At 42.1% G+C, this 17950-nt stretch overlaps 1 protein-coding gene across 1 annotated transcript in view; it reads right to left on the minus strand.

Annotated features, from left to right (window-relative positions):
* Nucleotides 1–2052: 2052 nt before the first annotated feature.
* Nucleotides 2053–17950, minus strand: part of Irsp53 (Insulin receptor substrate 53 kDa) — a 292637-nt gene continuing 276739 nt past the window's right edge. Inside the window, exons 11-14 of the mRNA XM_076316148.1 lie at nt 17460–17562; nt 16189–16423; nt 15063–15241; nt 2053–13219 (exon numbers count right to left, since the gene is read on the minus strand). Coding sequence (XP_076172263.1) covers nt 11020–13219; nt 15063–15241; nt 16189–16423; nt 17460–17562 — 2717 coding nt within the window. The 3' untranslated portion in view covers nt 2053–11019. The remainder of the gene's footprint in view (nt 13220–15062; nt 15242–16188; nt 16424–17459; nt 17563–17950) is intronic.

Genomic DNA, 17950 nt, shown 5'->3' on the forward strand with positions numbered 1-17950 from the left:
GTTCTTTTGTGAAACGTAGGGGTGAATATCCGGAATTTAGTTCGAAGGGTAGCACGGAGTATCGTTCGTACGTTTTCGAGAAACACATTTTCGTGAAACACATTCTTTTGATATATCGTAGAAAATGTGTGAATCCCGGTGGAAGATCTTGATTTAGTTTTTGTTTAGATCTAGGAAAGGATACCCAAGATTACATTGGAAAACAACAAAGATCCACTACTCGTCCGTTTTCAAGAAATGAATCGTTGCAGCGTATTATTGAAAATATATTACAGTGTAACGCCTCGTAAAAGCGCAATTGTACTTGCGAGATCACGACCGACGTTTCCATTTCTTTCCTTTCGTTTTTATCAATTGTTCGCGTTCGCCTATTAATTACTTGCACGGGTAGATTCTTCTCTTTCGATCGTGTCACGTTTGCAAATAGTATCATTTACAACGGATACTTTATTTGTCGAGACACAGTTTTGTTCTTCGTGTTAACGGTGCACGGGAAAACCGATAGCCCGATGTTGCAGAGCAAGACTCGGGATCGCGCGACGCGCCTAAATTCGTCAGACAATGCAAACGAACCGGAACTTCGTTCGGCTCGGAAAAATCACCGCACACGTTCCCGGAATAAAATTCAACGCGCAGTTTCGTCCATTGTTGCGACTTATAACGAAATTTTTCGCAATGACAAGACCAATCGGATAGCCAGCCGGCTGGCGAAGCACAATTTCGCGTATTTGCCGATTCCTCCGGGCGTAAGCGAAACAAACGTATCCCCCGTGTTTAATCATCTGGCCCGTTGTCTCCCTCTCTTCGACGCCGGTCGTGACGCCGGCTGGCATCCATCGCGATACCGGCTTAATCGTTACAAGTCCCGTGGGATCGAAAAAAGTAGATTAGACTACTTTCGCAGCCAGATTCTGCAACCGTTCTGTGGGGCAAACACGATGTTCGTGAATGGTTCGTGAAACAATGCGCATTGTTCGAACTCTTCTGTCCCGAAGAGAGCCGTTTAAAACGATGGTCGTCGATGGAAATTTTCGGTGAAACGGACATTCATCGACGGTGAGAATCAATCAAGGGACGAGGAACTTCGGAACAAGACGCGAAAGAAAGAATTTTACGTGGTACGATTTCGAAATTTTCGATCTTGCAACAAAATACTAATATTCTGTGACTTTCTTTCGATGGTACTTCGTGCAATTTTTCGTAGATTTCGCTCTACTGTCTGTACTGGTTATCGAAATTATATTCTAGTGTTTTTTTTGTTTTTTTTTGAATACAATGCCAGCGAGCTCTCAATTTTGATTGTTTTATGCACGTTTGTTAATCTCGACTAATTATAAGTAATATTACTTCGATAAAATACTTACCTCCTGAAGTCACGATCTCGTTTACGGTGTATCGTTGTGTCCACCGGATAAGTAACGGCTTCCTTCTTCCGTGATTGGAAAGCATGGTATTCTATTTCGTTCGATAATATCGTCGATATCTCGACAAATCAACTTCTAGCCGCGAAACAAGCGAAATTACGTTGGAAAATAGGAGCGTGTACTGGAATCGTTCTAAATTATCGGAAACGAAAGACGTATATATCTAATTAAACAGATGGACATACACATGTGCCCAGGAAACGAACGATAATAACGCTATTGTTAAAGTAAAGTAGAAAATTAATACTGAGTTTATTTTCAGAATGTATTACGAAGTAGACTCTAAATTGTAATTAATAATTATTTATACAGTATCTGTATTTCTGATAAGAATATTATTAACAGTTCCTTACTACGTTCAATGTAACGAAATGAAATTTCTAGAAGCGCGAGAACAATATCGTAAATCGAGTTTACCTGACCTGTAACACAATCCCGAAAAATGTATACTTCCATTATTTTTAAAACAAATCGTGTTTATCATGATACATTCAATTCATAAATACGTACATAAAATACACTGGACGATATATATTTTCTTCATTGTACAGCTTTCGAAACGGTACTGTAAATGGCACCTGAAAGAGTGGCAGGGTGGATTTTAAAATGAATGATTGTACACAGAAGATGCACAAAAAACGTTAATATAATAACAATAATATATATAACGTATATGCATGTATACATGGTTCTTATTACAACAATTTCATCATTTCGTTTTCCCTAGACTACCCATAAAGAGTCACCGGAAGTGGCAATTCGAATCCATCTCGTCCCCCGCGACCGAAAATTCGGTCGCAACGAATCCCCATCGCGAAACGAGCTGGCTTCGTTACAATCCTCGTAACTTCCGGCACACTCACCGATATAATATGTATATTTATAGTATATTAACATCTTCTTTTCTGGACTCGCCTGTATGCGCATCGCTTACCTAACGCAGTTACAAAAGAAATTGCCCTAAACCTTTTATTTTTTTTTACTATTTTCGTATTTCCTTCTGAAGCTATGTAATTTACATCGGGGATCGCCAAAACGAGCAAAGAAAACGTGATTTCCGTTTAAGAAAAACTCCCAGAGCGATTGGTTATTGTTACGCGCTCAAAAGATAAAATCGTAGAGCGAAATATAACCTCAAAAGTGTTGCATTTAAGTCTATCTGTGCATTTTTACATTTTCGTTAATTTCCGTGTCAATTTCTCGGCCATTTAAATGCAACTTCCTGGAATGAAAAAGACATGTGGCCTGGATGACTGTCAAGCCGATTTTACAAAAGCTACCCTGCGCGCTACTGTAATTCGTGCTTTGAACGCGGTACCTTTAGTCGAGGTTAGGTTTCATGGCAGTATTTTTAGCTCCATCTCGCTTCTTGCGCATATACGTATCCTGGTTATACTTTATTTTTATATATACATATATTCATGTACAAATTTCCACATACGCGTTACAAAGACGTTTAATAATAATACTTTCACCAATTTCACCGAAAGTTTCTGCAAACACGTTGGATTTTTACGTAGCACCAGAAATATTAGATCGCGGTAATAAAAATATTAAGATCGTGGATACATGTACGACGCGCAGAGACGGACAGAATTTTATGCGAATAATAGACGACGGATAAAAGCTCTGTAGACCTATTTATTTGTAACGTTTATTCGATTGACAGTTATTCTGACAGCATTTAGTAATTTTTATCGAAGGAATAACGCATCGAGAGGTGTTTATTCGAGTAAATATTTTGTCCATCCGCGATGGTGTGGCAGTGAACGTTTTAATTAGCGCCATATAACGCGGAGGGGTAGGAATTTTTCTTTCCTGGAAAAGTTCACATTTTTTCCCGCAAGAGATGCGTTCCAAGAAGCTCTTTCGGAGATCCCTGCCCTACCTGTACGCCTCTGTGTCCGTGTGTAACTGTGTAATAGTACATGTCAAAGTGGAAGAACGTTAATACGTATATCCGAGGAGGTGTGAATTAATATTTACAATTACGTGTTTGTCTTGGAATCGAGACGCCTAGGAATGACCGTTGGATTAATTGTCGCTCGAGTTTCCCATTGCTGGAGCGTCGATAGACCTAACTATTTACGGGGTTTGACCGATGTTCTACGACTATTGTACTTCGTTGATGGAAGTATTTTCCACTCCTCGATAACGCCGCGAGAATCGAGGAGTGCTACAATTATCTGACAGTATTCGTGGAAACGTTCGCATAAAAATTGCTTATACCGCAAGGAACGGTCTACGGATCCCTTTTATTCGTCAAAATGACATCCTCTGTTTCCATATATCTGGCAGCAGGTTTACATTTCGAGAGAATTGCGACACACGACGAAATTTATTGCGATCCGACAGTCCGAGAATACGTTAGATCGGTAAGAAAGTAACGTGGTTCTTTCAGCGACCAAAAAAAAAAAAAAAAAAAAACAGTTTTAACATCTACCACTTTCTACGTGTATAATTTCTATAGCACGAAACTACAATTTTCTTACCAACCTAGAAACGAAGTTTTGAATATCAACAATTTCCAAAGTACAAAATAATAAAGTTTCCCATTTCGGTATAAAAAGCGAGGTCCCCTTAAATGTCTAACGAATAAAGTTCTCGAAATGTGAAAATTCTCTAAAAAATAACGTGGTGGTAAAATTTCACGTTACATTAAACAGGCAGTATGAATTTTTCCCGTGAAACTTGAGCGGTATTAACGATAATTCAATGTATTAACGATAATTGTGAAATTCAATGTTCTGTACTCGGTAAACAAAGTCAAAACCAGCAGAATGGCGATTGAAACGTTCTTTAATTTTCCATGGACCACTTTTTCTTTAAATTATTTCTCATACTTCTTTATCAAATTTATAAAGTTCACGACTAAGTACACAAATACGTAAATAGTATACCGTCTATTGTCACTGAAGATGTTATTGCATTCTGCTCTGAACGAAAACAACACGATCACCCAGAACAGAGTGAATATTTCGCTGTCGTGCGATTTTCTTGTCAAAAAGCGATCGATCGCCACCCACTTCGATTGTTTCGTAGAGTCGAGTGTGCCTTCGAACGGTCGTGGAAGCACGCTCGCTCCTATAAATGTGATTCGGAAATATATGTTCATACTTCGGAGGAGAGGGGGGAGTGAATCTGCACACCAAGCGAATAAAAAATATTCTACGAACGTATGCCGTCTGTACCATAGTTTTCGAGTTATGGACGATAGAAGAAAATATTCAAAGTGTCCCCTTCGTGGGTCAACATTTTTATTTCGGAGCCATTTAAAGTCTATCGCATATCTAACGTAAATCGACAATCCATTGTACGGAACTGAGAAGTCGACCTTTGGAAAGAATTGAGAATCGTATCAGATTCAAACATTTCGATCGATCTTCGAATACCTGCAACTACAAGTAAAAATTGCACGACATTCACATTTCTCTGTAACACGGTATTGCGTTCCCCTTATGATGAAATTCGGCTTCAAAAAATCGATTTTTCTTTCGTCGACGCTTTGAACATTGTCCTCGATCATCCATAATTCGAAATAAGGTATACAAGGCGTACGATATCTGTTACTCACGTTGGTACGTAGATTCAACCCTCGAAGTATAAGGGTACGTATTTTTGAATCACGCGCTTTTCACCGCATCGACTGAATTGTCGCGCAAGTGCACGATAGTACGCGTCTAGCCTCGCTCGCTACTTTACGCGTTACAAAACACGAGTAAATAACCTTCTCGAAGAATTCTGCTCGCTAAATTCCATCCAGAGGTATTCACTTCAGTTCTCCGGTACGAAATTGCGCGCGGTCTCGCGACGCGTCCCCGCGTTACCGACGGAACGAAAACAAACAAGCGGAGACACAAGACGAGCCGCGTCGTTCACGGAGAAACCGGTCGCCGAGCGAACAAAAGTCACGAACTCGAAAGCGACGTTTCTCGTCGGGAGACAACGCACGATCCACGCGCGCTACGACGAACGAACAACTACACCCCCTCCCCCCCTCTCTGTCTCTCATCGGGGTTTATTTTCACGGTCGAACGAGTCGAAGAAGCGACGACGGAGTCGTCGTGAAAAAAAGAAAGAAAACAACTCGCGACTCGGGAGCACGCGGAAAGGAAAAAGCTGACAAGTGAAATTTTACGAGATCTGACCCGTGACGCGAGAACTTAAAGCGGCTCGCAGCGTCTCGAATGAAAGTTTCATTCTGCCACGACGCGATACGGAGTCGAAGAAAAGGAAACAGTGTCGTGGGATTAACCCACGAGGGAATAAACGAGGGCGTATCGGAAGCTCGATAAAAATAAGCAATTGTTCGACGCGGATCGTGCGTAGATCGGTCGTCGAGATGGGTGGGGGAAATAAAATCGTGGACGTGTAACCGAGCGAATTGCTGCGAACTTTTTCGAGCGAATCGAGAAGGCGCACGCGCGGTCTCGAGCGGAAATAATACTATCGATGATCGACGAAAACGAGGAATCATTGGAAAGGTGCTGAAAACGGAACGAATTTGGAAGTCACGGAGTTTGCGAAAGAAAAAAAAAAAAAATCTGACTGCTTCGTTGTAGCGATTACGGTGCAAGAAGATTCTGTGCGAGGGGGACGTTACTGGAGACACTATCGTGGAATATCTACTTACATTTCGCTAACGTTACTCGGTTTTAAAGCCACTTCGACCCTCCAGTACGCACGGGTGTTGCACCCATGGGAATTTTACACGTCGATAACTTATCAATTCGTAGTTTCGCTAACATTCAGTATTTTATAGCCGTGTTTTATAATGCCGTGAATCGATTCACACAACTTTGGTATTTACATGACCGTTGCACCGTTCACATCAAAATGTTTATCAGAGCGTACTAGATCCAGCGACGGTGGTTCGCGTAACACTTTTCGTCGATGGATTTATCGAAAAATGTTTTTTTTTTTTTTTAAATTATTCATACGGTACGAATGTTGTAACCATTGATGTACGTATTACTTTATTCGTGCGAAACTGCATCTGGAAAGTACGAATGCAGGGAAACTTACTTTGAAAGATTTAACCAAAGCTCTAATGCGATTACGGATTGATATTCTAGCTAAACTTTCGAATCTCTCTACAAACGTTACAGATTTCGTAAGTTACATATTGTACAACTCTCGCAAGTTCACAGTACCGGATACTGACCACAGAAATATGGCTGCTTGAACCAGTCTCCCGGAATTGTGGTTGCAGTTCGTAAGTTCTCTTCTGTTTCCATTATCAATAATCAGTTTCATCGAGACGTTGACTGCCAAGATTTCATAAAACTTTCCTTGGACGGTACTCCAGATTTGTTTTCATAATGAACACCACCCGTTAGATTTCTACATAGCGTTATTCCTATTCGAATTAAACGTTTTAAGACATTACTCGAAACACTAACTCTATATTTGTATAATGACGTGACAGTCAACGCGTTAATTACACGGGAAAATGGTATCAATCTTATAAACAATTAGGTAACCCATGGTGTACCTAACGACCGTGGTACCGTTTCACAAATAAATAACCGTACCGGAGGGTTAAAGGGTGGATCGGAAATCGCACGTAACACGAATAAAACGAGCTACCATGTGAAAATGACCGTAAAGGAACACTCGGGCTTTGAAACGATATCCAACTGGAAATTGAAAAGTAAAACAAATTTTCGTTCTTCTAGTCCCTCGTGTAAACGGTACGAAATGATTTTCAAGAGAGAAAGGGCAAAACAAAATCACTCGAATACAAGAAGAGTGATTCTCCTTGAGAGAGACATTCGTTAGAAATAAAATACGGGTGAGAAACGTTTTACGAATGTCTTACCTGGACGAAGCAGACATGTTTATGGTCCACCGAGGACCGTTCTTCAATCCTCTATGACGCGTACAAAATATGTTAAAAACGTTTCGCGAAACGTCGCGCGCAAAAAAGTGTCTGGTCGTTGATCGCAAAATGGTCCCTAAAAATTCCACTCGTCGTCGGGCGTTGGTTACGTTCGTTGATGAATCGACGGATCGAATCGCGAGCTAAAAATCTCGAATCTCGTCGAAAGTGTAACGCGCGGGTTCGTAGAATTCTCAGAATGAAGCAGACATCGCTCGCGTCAAGTCGATGGACTCGTTGAATCTTCGTCTACGCTCGTTGGACAGAATAGTCATAGAGGATTAAAGACAGACGTGTTCGTTGGACGGACATCCACGTCGTGTGAAGAAGATCCCTGAAGCACTCACTTCAGAAGCTTTTGCATGAAAGGAACTGTTGTCTCTCGAGCAGAGAGACACCCTCTTTGTCGGTACATCTAACATCACACGAGGAAAGTAATCTAGATGAAGAGCTTATCTCATGACAACGCCGGCGCCGAGCGATCGTTCGTCTTCGTTTTGCGCAGCTTTACCGTTGCGAATATGTTTGTCCTAGAAGAACGGAACGTTGAGGGGAATTTAATAAACTGAACGGTACAAGAATTTCGATCAATTTTCACGATCGTGTCGTTCTTCAACGCTCTGACGTTACGATGCAACAATTCAAACGGTCGACCGATCCAAAATTGAATTTATTCGCTAAATAATGCTTTACTTGTAATCGTTCGCTAAATCTTCGATGTATCAAAGTACTTCGGGTTGTGTTCTTTTTTTTTTTTAATATTGCAGAAAACGAAGAAGGAAAGATTTATACATGGTGAAATTTTTTTAAAAATTTACTCTTTTTTTGTCTCCTTTGGCTATATCGTAATCGAACAACCCCTTGAATTATTGCGAAAGCTTCTACTCGAGATGTATAACGACATTGCAATAGAAACGAGACTGCTTGTCGAATTTTTCTGTATTCAAGAATTCGACGAATACGTTTCGAATATTATTGCAATATTCGAGTGTTCGAATAGTACGCGAATACTCGAGTATTTTAATATTTTATGCTCCGATCGCGTATCCGAATATTCGTAGCATTTGAATAGTGTAAATAGGCAAGCAGTCTCCGCCCCGGTACAAGTATTTGAATACTTTCTTAGTTATATAGAATTATTCGAATACTCGAATATTTGAGCACTGGCATACGAATACTGAAATATTTGAGCGATAATGTTCGAATACTCAAATATTCGAAACTCGAGTACCTATAAAATAATCGAATAGAAAATTATTCAAATAGTTTCAGTCCCACTTTGAACCGACACTTTGCTTCTAAATGCGGAATATTAAAATTACTCTTTCTATTATTTTATATAGCACTACGATATACTCGTAAACGAAACCGGACAAATTCGTACGAAATCTAGGAACCTGCTATTACAAACTTGCACCACAACATCATAAAACAAAAATAAAAGAAAACGTACACACAGCAATGTATAACAATTACTCAAACATTGGCAGGCGTAAACGCAAATAAAACGGTAAATTCCTCCGTGTGCCTCCCTGAAATCGAATGATCGTTACCGTTTAAATTTGATCAAACGATAGCTACGAAATTTAATAAAAGAGTACGTCCAGTGAACGAATTCCTCGGATGGCGTTGAAGTAAACGAAACAAGTAAATGTGAAACCCATTTAACGGAAGTTTTAGCACCGTGTGACAAAATTCATACGCGATAATACGATGTTCACGATTTACGCGCAGGTAAAAAGCATTGTCAAATATTAAACGCGCGTGGATAAACACTGTTTTGCATATCGACATCAAACACCGTGGGAACGGAGTTGAACTTTTCATGACATCTACGTGCAATATTCAAATGAACCGGTCATTCCAACAAACAACACCGGAAATCAATTTATACGACTAATAAGCGAATGCCTGCACATTAAATTTCAGTATTTAGACCGTTAACGCAGAAACTGGTTTACGCACCGGTTTTTAAGAGTCGCGACAACGTATCATTATTTATGCAAACGTTAACTATTGGCAGATACCATTTATGTGAAATGACACGTTGATTCGAACCATTGGTGCGTGCATAACTGTTTCCGACGCTTTTCTTCTCGCATTTAATTCGGGAATTATTGGAGCGGAAATAAGAAAGAAAATTCCTCGCGATACGTGCGATACTCGGTTACCGTCGTTCTTTTCATAAAACTTTATTCAAAACCATTTAGATCGTTAAAAATCTATAAATCTAGTAATCTATTAATTTCGAAATTTCTAATTGAATATACGGCAAAACCTCGATAAAAGGCACATTTTCGGGTTCATGGACAGTTATTTAACGAGGAACGATAGCGAATACGTTCTTGAAATTGCTATTCTATATTTCGAGTTGAAACCTGAGAAGAGCGAACGGGATACACAAAGAGTAAACGCAGCAATGAAATTTAAAGCGACGCCGCGCGTGTATCGGTGCGACAACACTAACGTGAATCAACAAATTTTATATTTCTCATTGTGTCTCTTCTCATGAGAGTGTTACCAATAGATTCTCTCCATAAAAATGAGATCAAATTAGGCCGTTACTATTTCGGACTATTTTCACTCATATCGATACGTTGCACGAATTATTTCCGAAAAACGTTCTACTACCTATAATAAAAAAAATAGTGCAAATACAGCCGCAATTGGTTGCATTTTCAACGTGAAAATTTTGTCAATCCACAATACTCTTATTAAGTCAGAACGACGAATGAAAAATTAAAAGTTTTTAACGAAGAGACTGATGAGGACAATTCGGGGGCATTTATAGAGGGGAAATACGTCCATTTATCGAGGGGTTGCCGTTGAATAAATTTTCTTACTCGAAATTATTCTTTTCCACGATTTAACGCGCGATGGATTATTGAACGGCTTTCCGCATAGTCGTGTAAAATGGTTACCAAGTGAACTGCCAGCAGACGAAAACAAATGTATCGAGAAAACGACTACGTGATTCTACAAAGAATTATCGTACGTGCCAGTTTACAAGAGCGATCTAACTATCAACGAATTACAACAGTATCCTCTAACGACGGATCCAACAAGAGTTACGATTGATTCATCATCCACAACATTGTTTTCACCGTCGCGACACAAAACCGGTCGTCGACTAGCGCCGGGGGCACGTGGACGCGTTTTCGATTCTCGCTTCATGCGCTCGCTTAACGTCAACACGCCGATTTGATACTGAACGAGCGTCGACGAAAGCGCAAACGTACACTTCGTTCGGTGGACTACACTTGCAAGTAAGACAGGCGCGAACACTCCAAAAAAAGCAATGGGAAGCGCTACGTGAAAGACTTGCGTACGGTCATTTGTGATACGAATTCAGGGGTGCGCAATGGGGTGGGGGGGTTGGGGTTGGGGGGTTTGAGTGTGACGAGAAAAAATTGGTATACAACGACAAAGTAAAAACGAAGAAAAATCTCAAGGACGAAATTATAAAACGGTTCGCGTTTTCGATTGTATCGTTAGCTTCGGATTCATCCAGGCTGGAGTCGGTCCAGTCTCTTCCCTCGAATCGTCGAATCTCAAGAGGCACGCGTCTCCCTGACTCTGTCCGATAGAAAAAAAACATCGATAATGTCTCGCAGGGAGAGACCGTGGAGACCCAAATAGCGATACTGGAATGAACAAACGGAAAATACAAGATAGCGTTTTTTTTGTTTTTTTCTTTTTTTCGTTTTAATAGATTTACTGCTGCTTCTTCTTCTTCTTCTTGTTCACCGAGGCGTCCACACCCCAGAGATCGTACCAAGGTCCGCAAGTGTTCTTATCCCTCTCCCGATCGGAGTCCCTCCGGAGCTTGGTCCTGGGTAGGAGAGTTTTCTCGGACACTGTTTGGTCCTTGACGACGATGCAACTGTACGTGGATTCCTCGTCGGACGCCTCGGTCTCGCTGAAGTTTTGCGTTAAACCGTCCTCGTCGTCGTACTTTTTCCTCCTCTCGTTTCTCTTGGCCTCGTTGTTTTCCTTCAGCTCGGCGACGATCATGTTCCGTTTCGCTTCCAGGCTACGTTTCCTCTCCTTCTCGATGATGGCTTTCCGCGATACGTTCCCCATGAAATAGGACCTCTCCTCTTGGTGCATCCGATACTCGGACCTCTCGACAGCTTTCGGTCTTTCGGCGGGTGTGGGGAAGTCCTCGAAGTAATCGGACTTCTCTGGCACGTGAATCCGCTCCGCGGGCTTGGGCTCGTCCTGACGGATCTCGTTCGTGATGGTCACGTCGCTGTTCCTCGTCTCGAGACTCTGACGAGAGGTGGGGCTACCTTCCGGGCTTTGTTTCTTGATCTCCTCTGAATTCCCATTGCTCTCTTTCACCTCTTTCTTGATCATCTTGGGGATATCTACCAAGGACCTGTGCTGCCAGAGCGCCATGCCCTCGAGGACGTCGGAATCTCGCCTGAATCTCCAGAAGGATTTCGTCCTCTTCACCAGTTTCGGGCTCTTCGAGTCGACGTCGAAGGCTCTGCCGGTTTGTATCAAGTGTCCAACCGCGGTCGTTTGTCTGGGTAGCAACGGTTTCCTATCCTCCTTCAACGTGTTATTATTGGTATCGTTCTTCTCGAGAGTGGGCGGTCCGTTTCTCTGGAATTTCTGTAGATTGCCCTGCCCCATTACGTTCTGATAACCGTGCCTCTCGATCACCTTCGTTCTCTCCAGTTTCGTTTCAAAATTCGACTCGTAGCCACGCTCTTTGTCCACGGATACCTCACGGACGAATCTCGTCTCCCCGTAGATCGCTTCCTCTTTGTCGGAATACCTGCGTTCTCTGTACGCGTTCCTGGGCTCCGTGGGTCTCTCCGGAGCTTCCTCGGACGGTGGTCTGGGTCTCTCGAAGCGACGGCTCGACGCTCGTTCGATATTCCTGTTTCTGTCGGGATTCTTCTCGAACGTTCTCTCTCTCTCGTACGTGGACGTCTTCTGGGAGGTTGGCGGCGACTTCTCGAAGTAACGATCCCTCTCTCTCTCGAATCTCTGCGGTCCCCGGCTTCTCTCGCAGTCGTTGTATCTCTCGTAAGGTGGTGGCGGTTGTTTCTCCTCTCTGCGTTCGAGACTTCTGTAGTCGTTTCTACGCTCGATGAATTTCGGCGGGCTGTGCTCCCTGGCGTATTTCTGAGCGGTTTGCTCGAGTTTCTGCGCGATGTGTTCCACCTTCCTACCGGTCTCCGGTATGGTGATGGTGCTCTCGTCGTCGGTGCCCGAAGACGACGCGGACGAGATCTTCTCGTTCTCGTATTTCGGCTCCTCCTGTTCCACGGAACGATAACCGTGTCTCGAGTTACGTTCCTGGTCGTCGGTTCTGTTTCCGTAATACTTTTTCCCTTCGTATTTCTGGTAGTCGATCCTCTCGCTGTAGGCGTCCTCGTCCTCCTCCTCCAGCTCGATCTCGTCCTCCTCGGTCTCCTCCTGTTCCTTCACTCGTTTCGCCTCGCGACGTTCTTGCTCGACTTGCTCGTTGTTCCTCCTGGACGATGTCCTCGATTGTTCCTCGTTGCTCATTCCCTTGTTGCTCTTGCGATTCGAGCTGGCACGGCTGCGATTCTCGTACTCGTTCTTCTGCGACTTCTCCTGCGCCTTTTTCCCGGACTTCCTCGTCGGCCCGTTCTCCATAGTGCCACGCTCCGAGTAGTCCCTCTCGTTCTTACGATCCTGGCTGTCGTAATGCCGATTAGAGGTATACCGCGTCTCACCGTTCTCGTTCCCCTGATTCGCGTTCGATTCCGCCCATAGGTCCATCGCGGTTCTGTAAAGGTGCCAGCTCTTCTCGTCCCTGGGTATCGTCTTCCACGAGTCGTTCTCCCAATCCTTGTTGCTGGATTTCTCGTCTTTCTGCTGTTGCTTCACGGCCTCGGCTATTCTATCGGCGCGCGGCTTTCTTCGGCGTTGTCTGTGTTTTCGTTCGGGCTCGGGATGAGTAAAAAAGAGCGAAAGAGAAAGAGAGAGCGAGAAAGAAAAAGAGAGAGAAAAGAGAAGAGACAGAGAGAGAAAGAGAGAGAGAGAGAGAAAGAGAGAGAGAAAGAGATAAAGGATGAGAGAGCGAGAAGATGAAAAAAGAAAGAGTAAAAGGAGATAGAAGAGAGTGCAGAGCACGGAGAGAAAAACCAAGAGCCAAGTACTTGGGTAGGGATTAGTTATGCGGTTGTCGAGCTTTTGTGGTCGCGGACTTTGCGAAATGCAGGGATGGGGAATATGGCTGCTGGCATCGCAGGAACCCGGAGAGGTGAATGAGCCACCACCACGCCGTATTTTATTTCCATCGAGCGCGATAACGCATGCGGAATCTACAAATCAGGAGAGAAAACAACATCGTGACTCCGGATAAAAGCCTACTGGTCGGGTATCGCTGGATGTTGGGCGTGACCGCGTCGTTATGGAGGAGGGAAGAAATAAAATGATGGCCGAGATGCTGCTGATCGAGATATACTTCTCTGAATGATTTCGGATGGGATTACCAGACACCCCGATACAATCGTATGAAACCTTTGAACTCGAAGTACTTCGTTAATATAAATTACTAGTTTTCGTCCGAGGTTCTGCTGAAGGTACACAGAACGGAGTGAAATGTACACATCGAGTGAGCCACCTTAATTCGAGCACGTTAAATATCTGTTGCTTCCGACAATACGAAGAAATGTGAGAGAAGGGAAATGTTGATTGTACGGTATCATTGTTCCAAGAAAATTGTATATTCTTTAACGATGGTCAAATTGATCCAATCGCGGTAAGTTTCTGAGTCGAATTACTAAATACAGTCATTGAGTTTTCGGTATTTATTATTCAAATGCTACGTTGAAAATCTAATGAAAACAATCCTTATAGGTTGCTGAGAAAGTTTTACGAGACCTTTGAACGATGTTCTCTTGTGAAAATATTTGATCAATTATTAACAATGACTCTGTAGGTTCAACCATTGATTGTCCAGTATTAATTAATTTATGGATGTGTAAATAATTGTAAAATAATTTATTCTTCGAGAGATAGTACACGTTGCATCAGATGCACCAGAGTGTTACGAATCGTTCGCAAACGTTTTATATCGAGGGTACGCTAAACGTGTACACCACTGTGTGTCTCAAGTTTCAAATAATGGTGCATTTCTAGATTTCTCGTTACTCAAAATCATTGAGAAGCGATATCATTACGTATCGCATTCGCCTTGACGCCAGCTACAACATGATCTTGAAACATTGGAAACAATGAAACGGAGAAAAAATCGTAATACTTGCACCCTCCGAACAAATATTTCCCTCTTTTGATATTTCTTCGTATCGTGGAAAGCAACGAAGACACTCGAGGTGTTCGATTTACACGAGACACCCGGTATAATCGCGAGCACCGAGTTTAAGTAATGCGAGCCCAGAGGATCGATTTGTCACTGTGGACTGGTATTGTCGAATTTATAACTTCCTAAACTATACGCATGCAGATAATGTATAGTTTGTCGAAATTCCGTGCAAATGAGAAATTAAGATAGAGAAACCGTTTGATGAGAGGGCCGTTAAATGTAGAAGACACAAGCTACAGTTCTACGCTATAATTTTAGAAAGGTACCGAGAACCAGGGTAGCGCAATTACCGTGAGCGGGAATAAAATACAAAGCTCCGAGGTCACGATTCAGTCAGGCACAAGCGTTTCTACAGGTTTGGCAACGGTCATCGACTGCCTCCGTCGATATTCAATTAAAGAGTTTCCAAAGTACCTTCGGTGAAATTTCATGGTTGATCGCTTACCTCATCGCCTCGTCGTCGCTGTAGTCGATGTCAGGCTGGGCCGGGGGCTCGTTTGAGAAACCACTGTCGTTACTGCTGTGAAGAGACGTCACAACCTGAGGTGGCGGAACTGGTGGAGCAGGTGGCTGTATCCTGCGCCCGCCGGCCAAAACGGTGGGCAACGTGCCCGATGGACGGATCTAAGGAAGTTACAACACGAGGGTTTATTGCGTTTACATTTCACCGTTTTTTGGCGAACAATGGAATATTTGTTTTTATTGCCGCATCAAAGAACGAAATCGAGCTATTCCCCGCGATATTAACAATTTTCCAATTCTCGATTCGGTTCCAACGTTTGTTTCACATGATCGTAGGATATCGTCGAATTTGGGACACAACCGACTCGAATAATTACTAGGATAATTTTTAAACGGCTGCGTAATTTTTTTCACGTAGGGTACCACGTGAAGTTTTCTAATTGAGTTTGATGAGACGTGTCACGTGCTGACTACTTTTTATAACAAATATATTAATACAAATGTGTTACTCGGTCAGAGACTCATTTATATAATGAACAAATGACGAATCAGTCAAGAGTATTAGAAAAGATAATATTACGAACACTAGTGTACTACTTATAAAATAATAAATATTTAACGTACGATCTAAAATATTATTCATCATTTTCACGAGAATTGAACGAATAAGAAACTACAGAAATTGTACGATTTTACAAACAATCTGAAAGGTAATTGCGCAAAAATATACGATTTTTCCATCACGTGTAAAGCCACACGTGGTATCCTTAACCAACCACAGGCCCAAGATGTTTGACTCGAGTTAATTTGAGATAATATGGAAGCACGTAACCGCAGCATACGATCGAAGGGCTTAAAAGGGAGGACGATTACCTAAACCATTAAATATTGATTCAACCAAGACGATGTATTATTAACGAAATAACAAGGTTGGGATAGCTTACAGCCCTCTTGTGGTTGTCCGAAGGTTAAGAAAGTAGTAGAGGTTGGTTAAATGTATACATATTATTTCTATTGACAGTGATTTGCAAACACACGAATCACCTGTGTAGAATTCTGTTTGATTAAACAATTCTGGTTCACGAGATGTACTATTGTACCATACTCACCGGTTTCGACTGACGTGCAGTGGGCGTTGCCAGATTATGAGAACTGTTACTGTTCGGTACATTAGTAGGAGTACCGCTGTTGTTGTTGACATTGTTGTTTCCTACTCCGTGGAAACAACTCGACACTTCATCCATGCTGCTCGGTGTCACTGGTGGTCGAGAGGGTGGTGGCTTACAGGGTGGAATGGCCTGCGGCTTCGTTGCACGACCATTATTTGTTCCGTGACTCGGCGATCTTTGCGCATTATCGTACCATTAAATTTAGCGATAACGCTAACCGTACTGACTGAATCTGAATCGTTGAAAGCGTCAAGGGGGAAAAGATATTTGTCGAAACGACTTCCGCTGTAAGCTGAACGTTACGTATTCCGTTTCTCGTCAATAATTTCATTAAAGTTTCATATTCATTGTTCCTTAGTTGCGTCGTATTTTGAAAATAGTTTTTACTACCGTATACTTTACATCAAATTTCAAATGCAAATACATTAAGAAATCCCTCTTGATAAAATTTCAACGTCAGAAATACATTCTTTCCTTAATAACTATTACAAAAATATATGTACAATATTAACTTTCCGTTTTCTAAATAAATTTTTTTTTTAGGTAAGTATGTTAGATTTTCTAAAACACGCGCATTGATCGTGCAAATTTAAACAATTCGATCTTGTCCTCGTCGCGAATTCTTCAAGTTTAAAAACGAAAGATTTTCATATTGAACCACGTTATCGGTTTCGTGGGAAAGAGTCTAAAAATATAAATTGCGAAAGCTGTAATCGATATTTTATTCTCTTTACGCGAAAAGATTCGTCATCGAGCCGAAGAATCAAGAAGTATAAAAACATTAACGTTCCGTTTTAGATCGAGTCGCGAGTCACTTGGGACGTTCTCGGTGGAGTTATAATTTCTTATCGGCGAACCGTTCAAATGATTAAGAACCGGATTAGCATTTTTATGCCGCCGTAATTCCAAGAAACCGACGGACACGATAAATCACCCTCCGGAAGTCTTTGATATCAAATTTTTATCGCCGCGTCGTAAATCGGTCATCGATAATAACCGAATTTAGGAGAACAGATGCAACAATAACACCAAGACGACTACGTTTAATGGGAATGGTTGCATCGATGCCGGCCATTGCCCGTTACCGTTCTAGATTAGCGTAATTGCATTCGACCCGTGCAATTGTTAGCAACGAACGCCCGTAACAAGATCTGTTCTGATATCGTTTCGGTCCACCGAGAGAGCAGACTTTCCCGGTTCTGTTAACTTACCCAAGAGTATCGTCGAGAATAATTTCTGTGTACGCCAGTGGGAACCAACCAGAGCTCTGCGTGCGGAGATTCTCCCCAAATTGCCAGCCCTTTTGGCGATCTCCTAATAAGGCAGTTTCGTGAAACAGAAATAACGTTTATGGCGCTCGTTCGCTGATAGAACGTATACAGTGACTAATAAGGAGATAGATTCTCGGGGGATTGTATGGACCGAAACATTATCGCAGAACTGCTTTATCTTTCGTATGGTCTAGGGTTGATTTATCGCCGACATTATTCGTTACTAAAAGGTTCTTGATATTTGCTAGTGAATGCCACATTCGCAACGTATCCGATTTTGGAAGAATGTTAGTAGTTTTTGAAAGGGAATAACGGGTATATAAAGGTACCTGACAGTAACGAGAGAATACGCAAGAACTATTGAAGCCAAATAGCAAAACTCAAATTTCCAGGTGAAACAGAAATTGACCATTCGTGTGCTATTCTGGTAT

The sequence above is a fragment of the Ptiloglossa arizonensis genome, chromosome 7 (assembly GCF_051014685.1).
Source record: "Ptiloglossa arizonensis isolate GNS036 chromosome 7, iyPtiAriz1_principal, whole genome shotgun sequence".
NCBI lineage: Eukaryota > Metazoa > Arthropoda > Insecta > Hymenoptera > Colletidae > Ptiloglossa > Ptiloglossa arizonensis.